The sequence below is a fragment of the Cibotium barometz genome, chromosome 59, assembly GCF_041138505.1.
Source record: "Cibotium barometz isolate CiBa-2024 chromosome 59, ASM4113850v1, whole genome shotgun sequence".
Classification (NCBI taxonomy): domain Eukaryota; kingdom Viridiplantae; phylum Streptophyta; class Polypodiopsida; order Cyatheales; family Cibotiaceae; genus Cibotium; species Cibotium barometz.
The window spans coordinates 34,875,887-34,897,697 of NC_141104.1; the positions used below are offsets into that span (position 1 = coordinate 34,875,887).

At 46.5% G+C, this 21,811-nt stretch overlaps 1 protein-coding gene across 1 annotated transcript in view; it reads right to left on the reverse strand.

Annotated features, from left to right (window-relative positions):
* Positions 1 to 19,010, reverse strand: part of LOC147605755 (chloroplastic import inner membrane translocase subunit HP30-2-like) — a 37,751-nt gene extending 18,741 nt beyond the window's left edge. The window contains exon 1 of the mRNA XM_086793135.1: positions 18,593 to 19,010. Within this exon, the coding sequence (XP_086649261.1) occupies positions 18,593 to 18,907 (315 nt within the window). The 5' untranslated portion in view covers positions 18,908 to 19,010. The remainder of the gene's footprint in view (positions 1 to 18,592) is intronic.
* Between the last annotated feature and the right edge of the window lie 2,801 nt (positions 19,011 to 21,811).

Below are 21,811 nucleotides of genomic sequence, written 5' to 3' on the forward strand. Positions count from 1 at the left end.
CTCCAACTTTCTATCGACTATGTTATAAATTTGGTATGTGTATATAAGAAATGTCATTTTGAAACATTTGCGTTTCGTCCAAATCAGACAGAACAAAACGAAACCTTTGAAATGACGAAACGACGAAACAGACGAAACGTTTCGTGTTGCTATGGTCGGGTGCCACTTGGGACACATTAGGAAAGGCTTTCAAGCAACGATTCCAAGGGAGGATGATCCTCCAAGGGATGGAGTAAGAGTACCAGACTCAATACTCATGAAAAGAAGACCATAGGAAGTACAAGGCATGAATGGAAAGGGGACATGATGGAACAGATACATTGAATGAAGGTACGCAAGTCCAAGGTGCAAGAAAGTGCACAGGTGCGATACCCAAGGAAAGTAACACAAAACATGTCAGAAGTTCCCAAGAGGTTGGTTGGTGGTGTTCCAAAGACCCAAGGGGAATGGTAGTCTTGTGAGTCGGGTGGGGCACACCAAGAAAGGCTTTCAAGCAACGATTCCAAGGGAGGATGATCCTCCAAGGGGTGGAGTGAGAGTGCCAGACTCAATACTCACGAAAAGAAGACCAAAGAAAGTGTTCAAGACAAGGAATGAATGGAAAGGGGACATGATGGAACAGATGCACAAATCTTCATCAGAGTTGGAATGGTTTTGGAGACCGGGCCAAGTTTTCAGTGAAAAAGATTGCCAAGAAGGGAAGGATGACAGGTTGGGACACCGTGAATAGACACTGGAATGATGACAGTCATCCAAGAACAGAAGTTGGAATCCCGTCATCAAGTTTAGCAGAGGGGGATGTCATGTGCAAGACATGTGCAAGTTATTCCCAGGTCTAATCCTGAAGGGGCAACAAGATAAAGAACTAGATTAGAACCAGATTTTTGAGCATATACTACGGCAGGAGTACCTTATCAAGGGGCACAAGACACTATCAACCAGTGTATGGAGGAGGAGACCTTTGTCGGCTGCAGCATGTGTGGAATATTTGTCCAGGATCTCGCCGCCGACAATAGGTCGGCCCGTGTTACATGCACTGAGCTTGATTGTGATAACGCACAACAAGGCCTTCTTTATACCTTTATGTGGTGAGAATCTTTAGCATCAACTTTAGAGAGTAGAGGGAGACAAGAGAATGAGAATGTAGAAGACGACAGGTCCCAATACCCACTGGAGGGGCCCCCCTGCAAGCAAGAGTATTTGCTTATATTGTTCTTTGGAGAAATGTTGTACAATGCTGAGTACAAGTGATATGAATGCCCAACGCAAGGACAAGGAAGACAGCACATCGGCTGAGTATCCACCTATTCCGAGGCTCTGCTGAATACTCTCCTTGGCCACTGATGCAATTCCAGATAGCTGTAGGACTGCACATATGTTGGCTGAGTGTGAGGAGGATCTTCCTTCCTTAGCCTGGAGTCAACTAGATGCTGCAAACTATATGTACTTTGCTGAATAACTGAATATGGGATGTGGAACTGAGTTCACGATTTTATACCACCTCCAGGCTGCAGTCAGCTGCCTGTAGAGGGCTGTTGGCTGATGAAAAAGCCCCACGACTGACTTTAATGATCAGTTGGCTACTGTAATGCCTGGTCGGGTGCAGTAACTACCTACCGGCTGCTGTGTAAAACCCACGACTGGCAATCATTGCCCAGTCGGCTGCTGTGGGGCTGGTCAGGTACTAGCCGACTAGACACCAAGCCTCATGGGCTGGCCAACTGCATGGCCAGAGCCACATGGTCTGGCCGACTGAATGGAAAAAGGCCTTGGATGCCCCTTGCAAGGCTAGCCCATGTTGGGCTGCCTTGGGGCTGCCCCCCTTCTATGTGCAATGAGACCTAAAATTCCTACATGCAACTACTACTATGGCTGACAACTATATGCTTCTGAATGATGCTTTTTCCAAGTGGGTTAAGAGGACTGACATCTGCCTAACCTCTAAAGCTCAGAGACTGACCTACATAGCTCATGCCTGATTGTCCCTGGACTGAGGGCTCACAATGGGGTCACGGCATACGACAAATATTCCTAGAAAAGGTTCTACTTCTGTACAAATGCTGCACTGATGATCATGCCAGTGTGTCACTCTGTACCCCAATGCAGGGTGCACGTGACATTCCCTCCTGCTTAACTTGACGGTAGGTTCAAGGCTTTCAAATAGTCCGCCAACAACTAGGGGTACTCCTGGAAGAACTCTTTATCCAACCAAACTGCTTCATGGGTTCTGCAACTGTCGTATTCTTCGACCGGATCCATGCTTCCAAGAAGGGGGGATTTATTGGCATATATGCTATGACTTATGCCACTTATGATATGAGTAGTGCCACATGTGAGCATGGGCTAACCAAGGGCACTTTTCTCCCTTTGGGTTTTTCCCCTTGGACATTAGGTGTGAAAGGACACCACACTTATTATGTGTATTTTGATATTGTGGAGTCAACTCACTTGCTCCACATCTTTGAATCCTATCTTCTTTGAGCATCTATCAATCACCATCACTCTCTTGAGAGCTTGCTGCTGTGTACATCTCTGTGTAGTCTATGTTTCTCTAAAACCCTAACCCCAATAGTTGGATCAAAGCTTGGCTGCAAATCCCTGCCAATGGAGTTCTCGACGCCCATCTTCCTGCGAATTTTTGGCGCTGCTCTGTCCGCCGACTCTTGCACAGTCTGTCCGGCGGTCTCAGCTTATGTCCATCACCCTGATCTCGCCGCCTACCTTGGCGCTTTGCTGCCCCTTCCAACCACCATTTCAGGCAGCACTAGTGGGAGGACTCCACCACCGCCCCACCCAACAACGGCGCTCGCACCAGAAGAGGCCGTGCTTGCGGCTTACGTGGCATAAGCCACAAATTGGCAAAAATCTGGGTTGAAGTTCTGTCACCGCGTGTGCACTCCGCCCGGCAGTGTTTGCCGTCTCGTCGACCAGTCCTCGCCATCGCAATGTATGACTCAGCCACCTGTGGCCCACCGCCATCACCTGCACGTCACCACCCTGCCTGCTCTAGCCTAGTCAGCTCCTCCTGGCCGCCTGAGCTCCCACCGTCTCCTGGCCGCCTGAGCTAGTTCGCCCGTCTACACACAAAAGCTCCCGCCAACTGCAATCCACAGCTCACGCCTGCAACAACCCGTCCATTTATTCTGTCTACTCCACCAGCAACAACAGAATTTCCTATAGTTTCCATCTCAAAGGGCACCAACATAAGCAAAGTCAGGGTTCTGTCTAATCAGGTAACTGATTTTATTATTTTTGGGTTCCCTTCAAGGGGCTTTTGTGCATACCTTGCTTTATTGCAAAGAGAAGGTGCACGCAGTAGTGCAAGGCAACATTAGGGTGCAGGACACAGAGAAAATTTGGGGATTTGTCAAATTTTGGGAATTTTGAGAAAATTTGGCTCATTGGTACACAGATTTTTGGGGCTTTTGTCAATTGTGTGCAATTGACACATAAATCAGCCCATTAGTGCTCAAAAATTTGGGGATTTTCAGCATTGCTTATCTACAACCTTGTATTTGGGAAAAACATTTGCATAGGACTTTGTGGTTGCCTGGCACTGCACTCCAGTGCGTTTGGGATTTTGCCTGCAAGTGCTTTTTTACAGGATATTTGGTTGCATGTGCATCTCTCTTGAAACAGATTTCAGCACATGGCTGGAAATACGACCGATATATTCGCGGTTTTGTCCCAAGAGGACAAATTGGATGGCAGTAATTACTCCCTATGGAGTTTCATGGTCCGAAATCTACTCATGGCCAAAGGATTATGGGGTTATGTGTCAGGTGAAGATGTGCGCCCTGTTGACATAGCACCTAACACGCCTGGCCGTGGTGTTCAACAAGCCGCAGTACCCACTCCTCCCTCACAGGAGCAGAAGAGATGGGATGCCCAAGCAATGGCTTTGATTGCTTTGTCAGAAAAGCGATCAATCATACCGCATATTCGGTCTTGTAGGACCTCACGGCGAGCTTGGGATGTACTTGAAACCATGTATCAGGCAAAGAATGAGGCCAGGGTTGCATTTCTCAAGAAAGAGCTTGAGAACTTGGGCATGAATGAAGGTGACAGTATGGTCGATCATCTTACGAAGATCCACGATCTTCGGGAGTAGCTGCCCGACATTGATGAGGTCATTTCTGAAAAGGAGTTGGTTTCCAAAACACTATCATCTTTGCCAGAAACCTACTTGAACTTCCACACATCGCTCACTCTATCTATGCGGGGAAACCCTAAACCAATCTTGTTTGAAGAGTTGGTTGGTTTGTTGCTACACGAGGAGCAGAATCGGAAGAACAAATCTTCCAACATGCGTGGTGATGGGGCTTTTGCTACCCAAGACAAGGGCAAGGGAAAAGCCAAACATAATTTTCAGCCAAAGGCTGATTTGGTACAGCCTTCACAAAAGGCTAAAAATGATGCAGGCAAGCCCAAAAAGAGAGCAAATGTCACTACTGCAAGAAGCCAGGTCATTACTTGAATGAATGCAAAGGAGAAGAAAAAGGAAAAAGACATGGCTGTAGATTCTTCTTCATCACTTGCAAGGAAAGATGATGCATCAGTAAATCTTGTGTAGGATGAGTGTACTTTCATTACTTGCAGTTTGATGCATCTTTGGAGCATATGTCTCTCAGTGTCAATGAAACACACGACACGTGGTATTTTGATAGTGGTGCTTCTAAACACATTACCTCATGAAGGGATTTGTTTAAGAAGCTTATGGCTGCCCTTGAAGGCAAGCGGGTAACATGTGCAAACAATTCTTCTTATCCAGTTCAGGGTGTTGGTGAGGTGATCCTCACAACAGCAGATAGTGCAGACTTTTGTCTTCCAAATGTATTGTATGTGCCAAGGATTAAGAAGAACTTGTTGTCCGTCTCCTCTTTTGCTAAAACAGGATATGCAGTCAACTTTGAGGACGACAGATGCACAATGAAAGACCGTGAAGGTGGCTATGCATTAGTCACTTCTGGCACATTGTACCATGGGTTATATCAGCTTGACAAGTTTGATAGGAGAGAGCATGACGCTCATGTGGTTACCACTGTTACACCTGCCATCATGCACGAGGCAAAATTGTGGCATGCCAGGTTTGGGCATGTGAATTATGGCAGCTTGATGCTATTGCAAAGGCATAATATGGTTCAGGATATGCCTCATGTAGAGCTGCCACCAAAACATGTATGTGAAAGGTGCATATTGGGTCAGAAATGCATTCCCAAAAGATGGAACAACAAGGACTGTCTAGAAATTACAGCTTGTGCACAGTGATGTGTGTGGTCCTATGCGGACACAATCTTTTGGAAAGCATCTATACTTTGTAACCTTTATCGATGACTACTCCAAATTTGCTTGGGCGTATCCCTTGAAGGCCAAATCTGATGTATTTGCATGTTTTCAGCATTTTGTGGCACAAGCTGAAAATCAAACAAGTTGCAAAGTGCAAACCCTCCGTACAGATCGAGGGGGGGAATACGTGTCCATTGCTTTCAAAGCATTTATGGCACAAAAAGGCATAAAGCATCAATGCACGATGCCATATTCTCCTCAACAAAATGGTGTTGCTGAGGGAAAGAAAGGGTCTTTGATGGAAATGGCTTGGTTAAAGGCAAAGGATTGCCTCACAAATTCTAGATGGAGGTAATAATGTGTGCTACACGTGCTAAACAGATGCCCTGCCAAAGCATTGAAAACCATAACGTCATATGAGGCTTGGCACGAAAGAAAACCTAAAGTTGAGATCACTTTAGAGTTTTTGGATGTATAGCATATGCACATGTACCTCGGCAGTTGAGAGGTAAGCTTGATCACAAAGCAGTTAAGTGCATATTTAAGGGTTATAGCAGTGGCAGTAAAGGCTACCGTCTCTTTAATCCTTCCACAAAGGATTTTGGACAGCAAGGATGATGTATTTGCTGAAAATTCAGACCAGCCGTTGGCTGAATTTTTTGGACAGCCACCTTCAGGCCCACATAACATGTTTGAAGGATTTCTCCCATTGGGAATTGATGGCTCAACAAATCAGCCATCAACTTTGCCCAATGGACACATTTGGGTGCTCAAAATCAGCCCATGAATGAGCTCATTACACCTCAAAATGTGGAGGAAGCAGTGGAGCAAGAGTGGACAGCAACGGAAGAGACTAGAGTTGTGCCTTGTTGGCTGCTCCGTACTTTACACGAGAGCAAACTTTCAGCTCCACTTGGTAGCAGGACACGGACTGGTTCACGTAATGCAAGAGAACACGCAGATGTTGCTTGCATGAGTACACTTTGTGATGCAGATGAGCAAGATTCATTTGAAGAGGCTCATGAGAAGGAGCATAGGATGCAAGCCATGCAAAATGAGAGAGATTCTATCCATAAAAACAGCACTTGGGATTTGGTAGACTTGCCTGCTGGCAAGAAGCCCATTGGCACAAAGTGGGTTTACAAGTTAAAAAGAAAGTCTGATGGTACCATTGACAGGTGCAAGGCCAGGCTAGTGGCCAAAGGATATGCCCAACAAAAAGGCATTGATTATGATGAGACTTTCGCACCTACTTCTCGTATGGCCACAGTTAGATGTGTTGTTGCATTGGCTGCCCATCATGGATGGAAAGTGCATCAGTTGGACATAAAATCAGCTTTTCTCAATGGGGATTTGCAAGAAGAAGTGTATGTAAATCAGCCCATTGGTTTTGTGATGCATGGTCATGAAAACAAAGTATGCAAGCTTCGAAAAGCACTTTATGGTCTCAAACAAGCTACTCGAGCTTGGTATGAGAAGATATATACTTATTTAACCACGCAGGGATTTTGCAATAGTCCAACGGAGAACAACCTCTATGTCAAGGAGGATCATGGCACCTTGATTATGCTCATTCTTTATGTGGATGACATGTTGCTAACTGAGAATGATATGGATAAAATTTCAGCATTCAAAGCTGAATTGCAATCGTCATTTGAGATGACAGATTTGGGATTGTTGCATTATTATTTAGGCATACAATTTGTGCAAACAGATGTGGGGATTTACGTACACCAATCAAAGTACATTTAAAAGCTATTGCACAAATTTCGCTTTCAAGATCGTAAGCCCATCTCTACTCCGATGGAGCCAGGGCTGAAAGTTAGCATGTATGATGTTGGAGAGCCTTTAGATACGAGTGTTTACAGCCAAGCAGTGGGCTGCCTCATATATTTATGCAACACATGCCCAGATATTCAGTTTATGGTTTCCCAATGTAGCAAATTTATGCATAGCCCAGGTACAAAACATTGGCAAGCAGTGAAGCGGATCTTCCACTATCTTCAGGGCTCCCTAGATCTTGCGTTGGTATATCCCAAGGGGGGACAGTTTGCAGTTACATGCTTACAGTGATTCCGACTAGGCTGGTGACTATGATACACGACAATCCACCAACGGGAATTGTTTCTTTTTGGGGCATTCATGCATATCATGGCTGAGTAAAAAGCAGCCCACTGTTGCCACATCTACTTGAGAGGCTGAGTACAGGGCACCCTTTACAGCCACAATAGATTGTGTATGGCTGAGGAGATTGATGATTGATCTTCGTGAGTGTCAGCAGACACCCACCACCATACTCACTGACAGTCAAAGTGCTATAGCCGTGGCAAGAAACCTAGTGTTTCATGCACGTACTAAGCACATAGAGATTCATTATCACTATGTCAAGAAGAGGATGTCAGAATACGCAACGGAGATGTTGACCAGATCTGGGAACACAAGAGCAAAACGCAATGCAGAAAATCACAGCACAAGAGAGAGAGAGATAGAGGCGTGTAACTCTGCTCTATATACACAAGAAGATCCCGGGAATGATACAAAATGGAATGGGGGCCATGGGGCCATTTTATATGGCCCCAAATACCCAGTCGGCCTGTGCTAAAGGCAGCCGACTAGCCCTCAACCTCCACGCCTAAACAGATATGAGGTCGGGTTCTTGAAGGTACAGTCGGCCAGCACAAAGGCCCTCCTGCCAACACAGGGAAGCCACCCAAGCCATAGAAAAAATAGGAAAAATGGGGGGAAAATACGGAGAGTGGGAAAAAATGAGAAAACACCTCATAAGGGCGGGCACACCTACGACAAAGGCCCTAGTGTATAAAAATAAACAGGAGATGACTTCTAACACCCCCTCTCAGCTCCTGGCTATGAAACCAACCACACGGAGCTGGGGTGCCGCCTGAGCAAATCCTGAGATAGCGACTTCGTGAAGAGGTCCACCGTACTGTCCTCCGTCGAACATAACTCTAGCAAGATGTCATCAGCAACGATCTGTTCACGAACAAAGTGCCTCTCCCTTTGCCCGTGTTACGGCCTTTCGATCGTTGGCCAGTTAAGGCCTCCAAACCTCCACCTTGAGGAGGGTTCGTGAATCGTTCCTCCTGGTCCAAGACCATGGGCACAAGCTCCTCCTACGTGATGGTGCTGAGCCTACCACTGGTAATCAAAGACGAGTAAAATGCTGAGTATTGAGAGGGCAAGTGTGACAGCAACGTTATGGCCATGTCCTCTGAAGATATCTCCTTCCCAGCCTGAAGAACTTCAGGCTGAAGAGCCTGCAACTTGTTAATATGCTCCCGCATGGTCAACGACTTTGCAGGGCTCATAACCCGCATCTGTACTTCCTCATGGACGATACCCTGTTGTAAAGAGAAGCCAAATGCTGCAATATACCTCTGGCCAGCGTCATATGCTTTACATGATTGATTACTTGCGGTGTGCAGTTGAGAAAGATAAACGAACGGACCCTGGCGTTGACGCGATCCCACGTCTATGTCTGAGCCTCCCGGTCCTTTCGGATCGACGGTAACTCCCCTTCCTCTGCTTCCGGCCGTGGAACCCCAACGACGACGAAATCAGCGAGATCGTAAGACTCCAGAACAGATTCCATCATAACCTTCCATATGCCGTAGTTGTTCCCGTCCAACTGACGGTCCACCGGGAACGTGGGGAGTGTCGGGATCTTCACATGCCTCTCAGCCATCTCAAACAGATCTGCCATTGCGGGGATATACTCTAAAAAGGGTGGGTGGGTGGGAACAAAGAAGAACTGACACTTGCAAGTGACTGTCCAGCAAATCAGCCCGCCGTCCTCTTGCTTCTCCTCTTCCCGAACAGTCCCGAACAGTCTACCAATCAGCAACACAACAGTCCCCCTCTTGCTCACACAAATCCCAAGAACTATCTAGAGCCTAGGCTTTGATACCATGTATAGCAGCGGAGACGTTGACCAGATCTAGAAACACGAGCAAAATGCAGTGCAAATCACACAAGAGAGAGAGAGATAGAGGCGTGTAACTCTGCTCTATATACACAAGAAGATCCCAGGAATGATACAAAATGGAATGGGGGCCATGGGCCCATTTTATTGTTAGAAGTCATCTCCTGTCTATATTTATACACCAGGGCCTCTGTTGTGGGTGTGCCCGCCCTGTATAAGGTGTTTTATCATTTTTTCTCACTCCCCGTATTTTTTCCTATTTTTTCCCATTTTTTCTAGTGGTGGGAAGGTTGCCAGAGGGTGGCAGGAGCACTCCAGAGCTGGCCGACTGTCCCAACAGCAGTCCTGTGGCTGGCCGACTGCACACAGGTGATGTGTGGGCTTCAGGGCTGCTGGCCGACTGCATACAGATGAGTCGTGGGCATTTTTCTGCTGGCCGACTGCATTTATGCAATCGTGGGCACTTTTTATGCTGGCCGACTGCTCTCCCAGGGGCATATATATAGGCCCCTTGCCCCCACCCCTTATTTATTCAGTTTTCTCGGGATCTTGTGTATAGAGAAGAGTTTACACACCTATCTCTCTGTGTTTCTTGTGCTATTTATTTTCTGCAGTCTACTTGCTCTTGTGTACCCAAGTTTGGTTATCATTTCCGCTGCATATTCTGACATGGTATCAGAGCCCTAGGCTCGAGATAGATCTTGGGAGTTTTTCTGAGCAAGAGGGGGAGCGTTAGGCTGCTGATTGGTGGACTGTTTTGGCCTGTACGGGAAGAGAAGGTGCAAGAGGAAGACGGGCTAAGGTGCTGGACAGCCACTTGCAGGTTTACAGATTTTTTTTTCCCACCCACCCACCCTTTCAAGTTACTCTCCGCCATGGCAGATTTACTAGAGATGGCTGAGAAGCACGTGAAGATTCCGACTCTCCCCACGTTCCCAGTGGATCGTCAGTTGGACGGGTCCAATTACGGCATCTGGAAGGTCATGATGGAGTCGGTGCTGGAGTCATATGACCTTGCTGATTTTATCATCATCGGGGTTCCACGGCCGGAAGCTGAGAAAGGGGAGTTACTATCGACGAGGAAGGACCGAGAGGCACAGGCACACATGTGGGATCGTGTCAACGCCAGGGTCCGGTCGTTTATTTTCCTCAATTGCACACCACAAGTGATCAATCATGTGAAGCACACGACGCTGGCGAGAGGCATATGGGAGCACTTGGCTTCTTTGTATAACAGGGTATCACCCATGAAACGGATCTCCTTGGAAGTGCAGATGCGGGTTATGAACCCTGCAAAGTCTTCGACGATGCGGGAACACATTAACAAGCTGCAGGCCCTTCAGCAGGAAGTCCTACAAGATGGGAAAGAGATATCATCTGAAGACATGGCCATCACTTTGCTTTCCCACTTGCCTGCTCAGTATTCTGCTTTCTATTCCTCGTTGATTACGAGTGGCAGGCTCAGCACCATTACCTGGGAGGAGCTTGTGCCAATGGTCTTGGACCAAGAGGAACGCTTCACGAACCCTCCTCACAGCGGAGGTTCGGAGGCCTCAACTGGCCAACGGTCGAAAGGCCGGAATAACAACAAGGGCAAAGGGAAGGCTTCACCGGAGAAGTCTTCTGAGAAGAAGCCTGATTCAGAACGAGAGAAGCTGAAGGCCGAAAGATCTTGTAATGATTGTGGCGAGAAAGGCCACTACTGGAGGAAGTGCCCTAAGCGGACAGGGAAGAGTGCTGATTCCTCAGCCTCAACTGCAAAGACTCCAGCATTTGTGCACTTGGAGATGGTGGACTCCGATGCTTCATCATCTTCGAGCGAGGAGGCAGTTGGCTTCACCGCGAAGGATATCCGGGAATGGATTCTCGACAGTGGTGCTTCCAGGCACATGACTCCATCCCGCGACTTCTTTCTGGATCTGAAACGGCAGTCAGGTCGTATCTTTATTGGCGATAACTCCACTATTCCGATACATAGTGAGGGCCGGATGGAGATTATTCTCGACGGCAAGGGAGGCAAGCATGCTTCCCGTGTTCTTTATGTCCCTGCTCTGGGTTTTCATCTTCTGTCAGTGCATGAGGTATGCAAGACTGGCTTTCGGGTGGAATTTGAGGAGCATTCAGTTGCTCTAAGGGACCGTGAGACTGGCCAAGTTGTTTGGGAAGGCGGTGTGGAGAATGGTATCTACAAGCTCTCTGCACTCTCCTCATTGACAGGTTCTCAGGTCGGAGATTTGTGGCACTTTCGTTTTGGCCACTTAAATGTGGATGCTTTGAGGCGCGCCTTCCAGGACCAGATGGTGGTTGGCTTGCCAGATGTTGGTAGTAGGCAAGGGCGTTGCAGCTCTTGCATACGTGGTAAGCAGCACAAGGAATCCTTTCCGAAGCAGGCTTCCAAGCGGGCTTCGAAACCATCGGAGTTGATTCACACTGACCTGTGTGGACCTCAGCAGATACCATCTTTGGGAGGATCTCTCTACTTTATGCTGCTTGTTGATGATTGTACCAGATTCACGTGGGTCTACTTTCTTTCCCAGAAGGACCAGGCTTTTGCTCGGTTCAAGGATTGGCACGTGATGGTGGAGAAAGAGTCTGGATTTCAGGTCAAGACTCTCAGGGCTAACAAAGGAGGTGAATTCTCCTCGACTGTATTTCTCAGATTTTGTGCAGATCATGGCATCAAAAGGGAACTGGCCAATACCGGATCGCCTTCGGAGAATGGAGTTGTTGAACGCAAGAACAGGGCTGTGGTGGAGATGGCGAGGACCATGCTGGAGCATCGTGATCTTCCTCGTCCACTTTGGGGTGAGGCTGTGGCAACAGCTGTCCATACCATTAACCGATTTCCGACGACTTCAGTACCCCATATGACTCCATTTGAGGCATATTTTGGCAGGAAACCCGATGTCTCGCACTTCCGTGTTTTTGGGAGTGACGCGTATGTACATATTCCGAAGAAGCAGAGGGGGAAGCTTGACTCCAAGTCTCGCAAGCTGGTATTTGTGGGGTATAACTCTCTTTCCAAGGGATACAGGTTGTATGATCCAGATAGGAACGAGATTGTTGTCAGCCAGGATGTGGTCTTTGACGAGCATGTTCCAGCATCCACTGTCGAGGAGCCGCCACTTCTTGGAGATCCAGAGGAGTCTGATGATGATTCCCAGTCTATCATTCCAGTTGATCCACCTCAGTCATCACAGGAGGTTGAGCCCGCAGCTGGAGTAGAGCCCCCACGACCACAAGAGGCTCCACGATCTGTTCGAGTACCTAGGTGGTTGTTAGACACCCTTCGTCGGGAGTCAGGTGTCACGGAGCTACCCTCCGAGTGGACCACAGAGGACGGCCCTCGAAGATCACATAGAGTCCGAGATAAAAGCAACACAGCAGAGCTTCTTCAGGTGAACTATGCTTTGATGTCTCGTATCATGCGGGATAAAGAGCCCACTTCCGTAAAGGAAGCCCTTTCACAAGATACTTGGAGGAAAGCCATGCAGGTGGAACTTGATGCCATCGAGAAGAACAACACTTGGGAGTTGGTACCGAGGCCGTCGAAGCGGCCAGTCATTGGTGTCAAATGGGTCTTTAAGACCAAATACGCGTCTGATGGGTCGGTGGATAAACACAAAGCCAGGCTTGTGACTAAAGGTTATGCTCAGCGGCCAGGCATCGACCACGAGGATACCTTTGCACCGACAGCGCGGATGTCCACGATTCGGACCGTTCTTGCCCTTGCTTCTTCTCAGAGGTGGCCCGTGTATCAAATGGATGTAAAATCTGCGTTCCTTAATGGTGACCTGCAGGAGGAGGTGTACGTTGAGCAGCCTCCAGGCTTTATTGTTCCAGGATCGGAAGGGATGGTTTACAGGTTACATAAGGCCTTGTATGGTCTTAAGCAGGCTCCCAAGGCTTGGAATCAGAAGATTGATTCCTTCTTTATTCGGACTGGATTTCAAAGATCGGTTGCAGATCCGAACCTGTATCTCTTTCGGGAACGCGGCATGGTCACGCTTATCATCCTTTCTGTGGATGATCTCATTCTCACCGGCGGTCATGTGGAGCACATTGGAGTGACGAAGGCTTCCTTGTCACAGGAGTTTGAGATGACCGATTTAGGCTTACTCCACTTCTTCTTAGGATTGGAGATCTGGCAGACCCAGAGGGGGTTTTTCGTCTCTTAGCAGCGGTATGTTCATGAGTTGCTTGAGGCCTTTGGGATGGAGAACTGCAAGCCTATTACCTCGCCGATGGACCCGAACACAAAGTTAACCGTTACAGATCCTAGTGAGCCAGTTGATGCCTCGCAGTACCGGAAGTTGGTTGGTTCATTGATCTGGTTGCTAAACACCAGATTGGACTTGAGCTTCTCCGTGGGGCTGTTGAGCTCTTTTATGCAGACGCCATTGAAGTCTCATTGGGACGCAGGATTGCGGATCTTGCGGTATCTGCAGAGTACAAAGGATCTGGGGCTCTTTTACACAGGAGGGAATGGAGTCAGGCTCCAAGGTTGGAGTGACTCGGATTGGGGAGGAGATCCAGACACGAGGAGATCTACTTCAGGATACAGTTTTACCCTCGGCTCAGGAGCAGTTTCTTGGAGCAGCAAGAGGCAGCCAACTATTGCCCTTTCTTCGACAGAGGCAAAGTATTGGGCTGCTTGTGGTATTGCTTGTGAGGTTGTATGGCTGCGGAGGCTGCTAGGCGAGATTGGGTTTCCACAGAGGGAGCCCACAGTCATCCAGTGCGATAACCAGAGTTGTATAGCTATTGCTCGGAACCCGGTTTTCCATGCCCGGACCAAGCATATAGAGATACAGTATCACTTTGTACGTGAGAAGATCTTGGCTGGTGACATCTTGCTACTTTATTGTTCGACGGAGGACAATGCGACGGACCTCTTCACGAAGTCTCTACCTCAGGCTACGCTCAGGCGGCACTCCAACTCCCTTGGGTTGGTTTCACAGCCAAGAGCTGAGAGAGGGTGTTAGAAGTCATCTCCTGTCTATATTTATACACCAGGGCCTCTGTTGTGGGTGTGCCCGCCCTGTATAAGGTGTTTTATCATTTTTCCTCACTCCCCGTATTTTTCTCTATTTTTTCCCATTTTTTCTAGTGGTGGGAAGGTTGCTAGAGGGTGGCAGGAGCACTCCAGAGCTGGCCGACTGTCCCAACAGCAGTCCTATGTGGCTGGCCGACTGCACAGGTGATGCGTGGGCTTCAGGGCTGCTGGCCGACTGCATATAGATGAGTCGTGGGCATTTTTCTGCTGGCCGACTGCATTTATGCAGTCGTGGGTACTTTTTATGCTGGCCGACTGCTCTCCTAGGGGCATATATATAGGCCCCTTGCCCCCACCACTTATTCATTCAGTTTTCTCGGGATCTTGTGTATAGAGAAGAGTTTACACACCTATCTCTCTGTGTTTCTTGGGCTATTTATTTTCTGCAGTCTACTTGCTCTTGTCTACCCAAGTTTGGTTATCATTTTCGCTGCATATTCTGACATTTATATGGCCCCAAATACCCAGTCGGCCTGTGCTAAAGGCAGCCGACTGGCCCTGAACCTCCACGACCAGCAAACACACTCAGTCGGCCAGCTCTCCTGAGTCGGCCTGAACAGATATGAGGTCGGGTTCTTGAAGGTACAGTCGGCCAGCACAAAGGTCCTCCTGCCCAACACAAGGAAGCCACCCAAGCCATAGAAAAAATAGAAAAAATGGGAGAAAAATACGGAGAGAGAGAAAAAATGAGAAAACACCTCATAAGGGTGGGCACACCCACAACAAAGGCCCTGGTGTATAAAAATAGACAGGAGATGACTTCTAACAAAGGATTCATGCAGGGGAGATCTCATTATCTTACTGCTCTACACAGGACAATGTTGCAGATCTGTTCACGAAGGCATTGCCTCAAGAGAAGTTTGAAGCTTTCCGCAAAGCTTTGGGCTTACTCTACTACAAAGAGTGATCTCCCCAGACCTTGTACAAGATCACATTGCCACTACAGGGGAGATCTATTGGCATATATGCTATGACTTATGCCACTTATGATATGAGTAGCGCCACATGTGAACATGGGCTAACCAAGGGCACTTTTCTCCCTTTGGGTTATTCCCCTTGGATATTAGGTGTGAAAGGACACCACACTTATTATGTGTATTTTGATATTGTGGAGTCAACTCACTTGCTCCACATCTTTGTATCCTATCTTCTTTGAGCATCTATCAATCACCATCACTCTCTTGAGAGCTTACTACTGTGTATATCTCTGTGTAGTCTCTGTTTCTCTGAAACCCTAATTCCAATAGAGAATCTATTGCTTTATAACTTCAGCTTCGTCAATCATATGTGGTTGTTTCTCTTCTCATATATCCTGCAATTCTACACCTACATATAGCTTCAACCAAGAAACATGAAAGACATTGTGCATAGTCCACCTTTTTGGTAAATTAACTTTAAAGAGACATCACTTAACTTTTTAATGATTGAAAATGGGCCGAAACTTCGGAATGATAGTGATCCTCCTTGTTTGGTATGAGAAACTTTCACTTTTTGACATATCTAGCATGATTTGACATGTTGATTGACATCTCATCGCATCTTAGGCCAATAGAATGACCTCTCTAACTTCTCCAAGGTACAGTTGATACCCCTATGATCCCCAACAAGAGAATCATGGGCATCGTGATACATGCGGAAGCTTTGGGGGAGATCGGTAACTTCAATGCTCAAAAAAACAGCACACTTGTCGCAACGAAATTAACGCACCTTCTGTAAGCAGCCGACAGTCCCCTTTTCTTGGTTCAGCTTCAGCCGACACCGCATCCTTCCTTTTCCTGGCTCCAAGTCCAATCATTTACCTTATCTGCTCTCCTTGCTCTGATACCAATGTAACGCGCGGAAGCTCTGGGAGTCTTCTTTCAACCCTAAACACTCCTAGCAACATGCTGATGCAAAACACAGATATAGAGAGAGAGGAGAGAGAGTAGAGAGAGAGAGAGAGATATGCTCGAAATTCAAGTATATTCATATAGTACAAAAAGGTACTCTTACACAGCCCTAGGCTGCCTTCCTCTAAAAGGTGAACAACACCCAAAACTGTCCCCCTATGGGACTCCTAGAGACCCAATCCCTAGAGGATTGAATGGTTCTAACAAGGAGCATTCTGGCCTATTTATAGGTCTTTGGCATGCTTGGGGGAACTGGCCGACTGCTGGTCGACCAGCAGTCTTGCCCCCCTTTAATCCATAAATTCCAACGCTGCCCTCTGGTTGGTCCAGCTGCCTCTGGTTGGCCACCTTCTGTAAGCAGCCGACAACGCATCCTTCCTTTTCCTGGCTCCAAGTCCAATCATTTACCTTATCTGCTCTCCTTGCTCCAGCTTCTGGTTCTTATCTGTCTTTTACTGGATGCCTTCCTCTCGACTAGCCCTAAGAAGGTACATGGCATTGATCATGCACATGACATCCAGTATCATACCAGATACACATAACCACTGACATCATTCCAGAGAGAGACTCACAGCGCGGACTGGCACTATTTCATGTGCAGGACAATGCACACCTGACCTTGGACGCATGTGCAGGACAATGCACACCTGACCTCGGACAACTGGAGTGGGACCCTGGCTGACTCGTCCCAAACTAGGCTCCATGGGACCAGTTTTCCACCCCAGGTCCTGCACCTTCTGTACAAATATGTCTACGTGGCATCCAAGTGCGGGATGCACGTGACACATCGTAGAGAAGGACTTGGCGCTTTTCTTTGAGTACACAAAGACGGTTCTTAAAAAACAACCAACCATCCCATACACTATAGTGGCCTGGTTCTGAACTGAGGGCCAACTGATATTGAGTCCCGAACGGGACTCTTCCAAATCCGGCTACTCTGCCTTCATCCTGTCTAAGTCTTTGCCTCGAACTTCTGGTGACCTGATTGTCGAGAGTAGCTCTAAATACTCCTTGGGGAGTCCATTGGTCCAAGAAAGTAAATGGTGACAGAAAAAACTTCTACTCCAACTAAAGGATCGGACTCCGAAGAGAAACCGTGGCCCCAACGAGCAAAAAAAGACCCGAGCCTCTCAAACTACAATCGGGCTTCACTCCAAGGTGTGTCGTGAGGGCTGCCAAATTGAACTCAATCCGGGCATAGCCGTGGCCCAAGAATTGGATGGGCTGCCTGCAACAAGTCCTTGATCTACCCGCGCAGTGCGGGGCAGCAACTTGCAATCTAGGGTGGTGGCTGCTAACAAGGAAACTACTGATGCCAAGAGCTACAAACCTTGGTACATGTTCTCAATTGTCTAGGCACATGGAGAACTAATGTGTGACAAATATGCTCCTCCTTTGATTGAAGTTTCTAAACTCCGATTTGAAATTTTTACACTCTTTCCTAAAGAATCACATATTAACAAGGCTCTCGATAGAGCTAGTTTTGGCACAAATGCCTTGTTGATCCTTGCCCTCAGCTGGTAAAAAAATATGATGTATACCAATACATTCTTGCTGAACCTCCCCCTCATGGATTGAAACTTTCAAACCTCTTTAAAAATCTAGAATGTTTACATTTCCCAATCGTCATGCAGCCCTGTTTCCTTTGTCACCTACAACAGTACACCCTATTCTTATCCGTATTGTTAAAGTTGAAGCATGACCTAATGTTCCTTTGAATAAAAATAAAAACCTCTTACATAAATGGAAGGGAACGCAAGCAAGCGACAGGGCTCCTCACATTTGTGATCTAGCCTCTAATGAGTAGAGTAGGAGCTTGTTCTCACACTGACAAGACGTTCCATGTTTGCGTCTGTTATTGAGAGCAACACAAAGCCTTGCATCTCTATTGAGTGGATAGGCTTGCCTCCCTCATGACAGCAAGAGAATGATTTATAAGTAAGATCTGTATTAAGTTTTAGCAGTTCTCTTCATGTGGTCTAATCATTCTGTGTGAGTGTCTGTTTTCATGGCATGAACATTTACATGTAGGATTCGCTCCCTCGACACATGAGACCTGTAGGTAAGACGTAGCTATAACCTGAATTTTTGTTTACCGGCTAGAAGGCAGGTCCAAGGGTTAAGCATGAGAGTGCAAATGGCTGGCACACACAGCTGGTCGAACTGTTGCAATGAGCAGCCATCCAACTGGTAAGGTGTGAGGTTCTCTGCTCAGTCAATGAGATTCAAACCCCACCAGATACCATAGTTGTCAGTAATGGGAAGCCTGTGAGCCTGCTGACATTATTCTGTCGAATCACATACTCGGCATCCTGTCCGAGCTGCTTTGAGCCGGGCCTAAGTGCCTAAGTCAAAGTAAGAGAATGTAAGAAGCTATGGTAGCCACTGTATACTAATATTATTATACAGGAAAGGACTCACCTGGGCCTGCTGGAAAGAGGAAAGAGCTTGGGGGTTCATGCCGGGGGGCTGGGTGGGCAAGGCGTTGCGCACGTCGCCTGCGAGGACGCCCATGAGACCACCAAGGGCGGCACCCTGCACGGCACTGATGGCGGTGGTAATGGCGACCTCCACAGGGGCAGACTGTTGGCGCAGCCAGGCGTTAAGGGCGTCCCCCTGCAGAAGCGACTTAAAGTTCCCTTGCAGCTCCTTGTAGCGTTGTTGCAGCGATGGCGGTGAAGAAAATCTTCGCTCAGATCCTGCTGCAGATGCAGCTCCCTCTTTTTCCCTCTGCATCCTGGCTTGTGATGCTGCGTAACCCTAAAGGTCCTCTGGTCTATCGCTTCACAACATTCGCTCAGCTGACCTGGGTTATGGGTCTCTTCTGCGTTGGTACGAGATTGGGCGGGCGGGCGGGCGGGCGGGCGGAAACTTGCTAAGGGATGCCTTCACACTGTCCGCGGACAAGTGAAGCTGGGCATCTTCACCGTTCGGCCTTTATACGGCATGCAAACAAGTTTGAATCATGCAATTTTTTAAATGGTAGGAAGCATGTAGTTTTAGGGGGAAAAAACGTATGCCTTTAAATGATAAATGTGATACGTATATGTGCATACATAAACATATATATGCATGCATGCATACATAGCTGCATAAATTCAACCCTCATTTATCCTCCCTTCTCTCTCTATATATGTGTGTGTGTGTCCCCCCTCCCACAAACCCCCCCTTACACTTCTACAATTCCATATTCACTTGCAATGCTCCCCATACCCACTTCCCTTACACACCTATACACCATCAACCATGACTATTCTATAGCTTGCACTCTCTCTTGATTACGCCATTGCCCTCAAGATGCCTACAACTAGTTTGAGTTTCATACATCTTTTGAAGCTCTTGCAAAATCCTACACTTGAAGCTCACTTACAATACTTCTTGGGACAAGCCAAACATTAATAGACTTAAATTAGGAAAAGTATTGGCTCTAGTTCACCAAACAAGTGTGTGCCTTTGGATGATAGAAACTAATGCAAGAAAACGCCTAGTTGTGAAAGTTTTTAAGGTGTCAAAGACTTCTGGACATTAGTGTTTGCAATAGTTGGCAGCCATGTGTAGAAAGGGAAGCAACAAGCCATCGACTTATTTGCCATCTCACCACTTACACCAATATATACAATTGACATTAGCAAACCACCCATCTCACCTAGTATCCTATAACATACAATTGATGTTAAAGATGAAAATCACCTAACAACACTGGCATGCAATGTAAGCAAGCAATCAATGGCAATGCAATGCAACATTTCTCCTTTTTTATGTTTCTCTCTCATTTGTGCGGTGCTTTCAATGCAAACACCTTGGCATTAAGTACTCATCTCAAGTTGATGCAATCTTTCAATTCACCTAGATTTTTCTCTTTTAACTCTTTTGATGGAACCTTAGCCATGCACACCTATACCAAGCATTCGTTCATAATTAGTGCATGCCCATGTGTTTACATTCATTCATAATTCCAATATCTATTGGTAAGTGAGTATTAAGAGATGAACATGCACTTATGTGGTGTAATGGCTAATTTTGAGCAAGATAGAAAGGTATGTTTTCATTATTGTAAATAAGCTTGACTAGATTGGATTTAGGCAAGGTTTCACTAGGGCAATTAGTGATTTTAGATCACAAGAAGTGATGCTTAATTAATTAGTGATTTTGGTTATCGTTAAATAAGCTTGACTAGATTGGCTTTAAGCAAGGTTTCACTAGGGCAATTAGTGATTTTAGATCACAAGAAGTGATGCTTGATTAATTAATGAGGGCCATTGTAGCTTGAATTTAACCCTTTAAAAAAGATTTGTTAAAGCCTCATGCATTATTGAATTAATTCGTTTAATTAAGCTTCATTAAGCTCCCTAAACCTTACTTTGTTAATGTCGTGAGCTAGATTTTGAACCTCTATAAGAGATTATTTCAAGCCCATAAACAACTTATGATTAGAGCCCATAATTAGCATTTTTTAGTGCAAGCTGGACCATTGAAGCTGCTTTTTGCACCAAGCCCACTATTAGCATTGGTAATGGCCTACACGTAGCCAAAGACTGGATCCTAGATTCTAGAATTTGCCTCGTACACCCCTATGCATCCACCATTTACCATGATCAGGATTAGAACAAGAGTGACTTAATGTGTGTTAATCCCATTTTGGATTAACAAAGATGCTCCTCCAATTAAGGACATTAATAAGTGTTATGTAAAGGCACTATAAAAGTTGTGCATTTTGAGATACTAGCCACCCCCAAGGCCTTAGTAAAGGCACTATAAAAGTTGTGTTATGTAAAGGCACTATAAAAGTTAGTAAGTTTTGGGCGCCCAAGTGTGAATAAGGGCCAATTGTATAAAATGCAATTTCTCATAATGAAGAAACACATTCCCCCTTTGTGCTATGAGAGCTCTTGCTCTGTCTTGTGTGTGTGAGAGAGAGAGAGTGTGTGTGTGTACTCTAGTGCATATTCCTCTTCTATGCATGTGTATTGGAGAGTGAGAGGAAGATTGCCTTGCATTATGGTGTGAGTGACTTTGTGGTGGTGAGGACAGCGTGGAGGTGGAGATTGGAGGAGTGGAGCTTCCAAAAGTGAGCTTGGAGAGCCTCAAGGGACGTGAGCTCAAAGCATTGGTAAGTACCCAACAATAGTTATTGTCTATTGGTTCTTCCGATTGTGAATGGGTTGTGAATGGGTAGAGTTCTCTCTTGGGAGGTGCGGTAGCCCATAACATTTTTGGCACCACTACCGGGGAAACACCATTGTTTCTTCCATCCTCTTAGAGCTCCAGCTCCCATTATGCAAGATTCACTATTGCCTTTGCATTTAAAGGTGCATTGTAAAAAACTATGTAGATAAGGTTTGTATGGAAGAAAAGAAATTAGAGTAGTTGTGGAAAATCGTGTGTTTGGAAGTGTGGGTGAGTACTTGGTATTGCCTATAGGAAAGCTACACTTGGTTTTACTTTCAATTTTGTTGTTTTCGTCACCAATTTCTAAAGCATGAGCTAGCAATTGGTGACATGCTTTTTTTTTAATAATCACAAAAATTACAAAAACAAAGAGCCATTGGTTGTTGGTGACTTGCATTGCATTCCAATTGCTTTTGGCACAACCTTTCTGGATCTTTTGGATAGGAAAATCGCACTAAACATTATTCTATT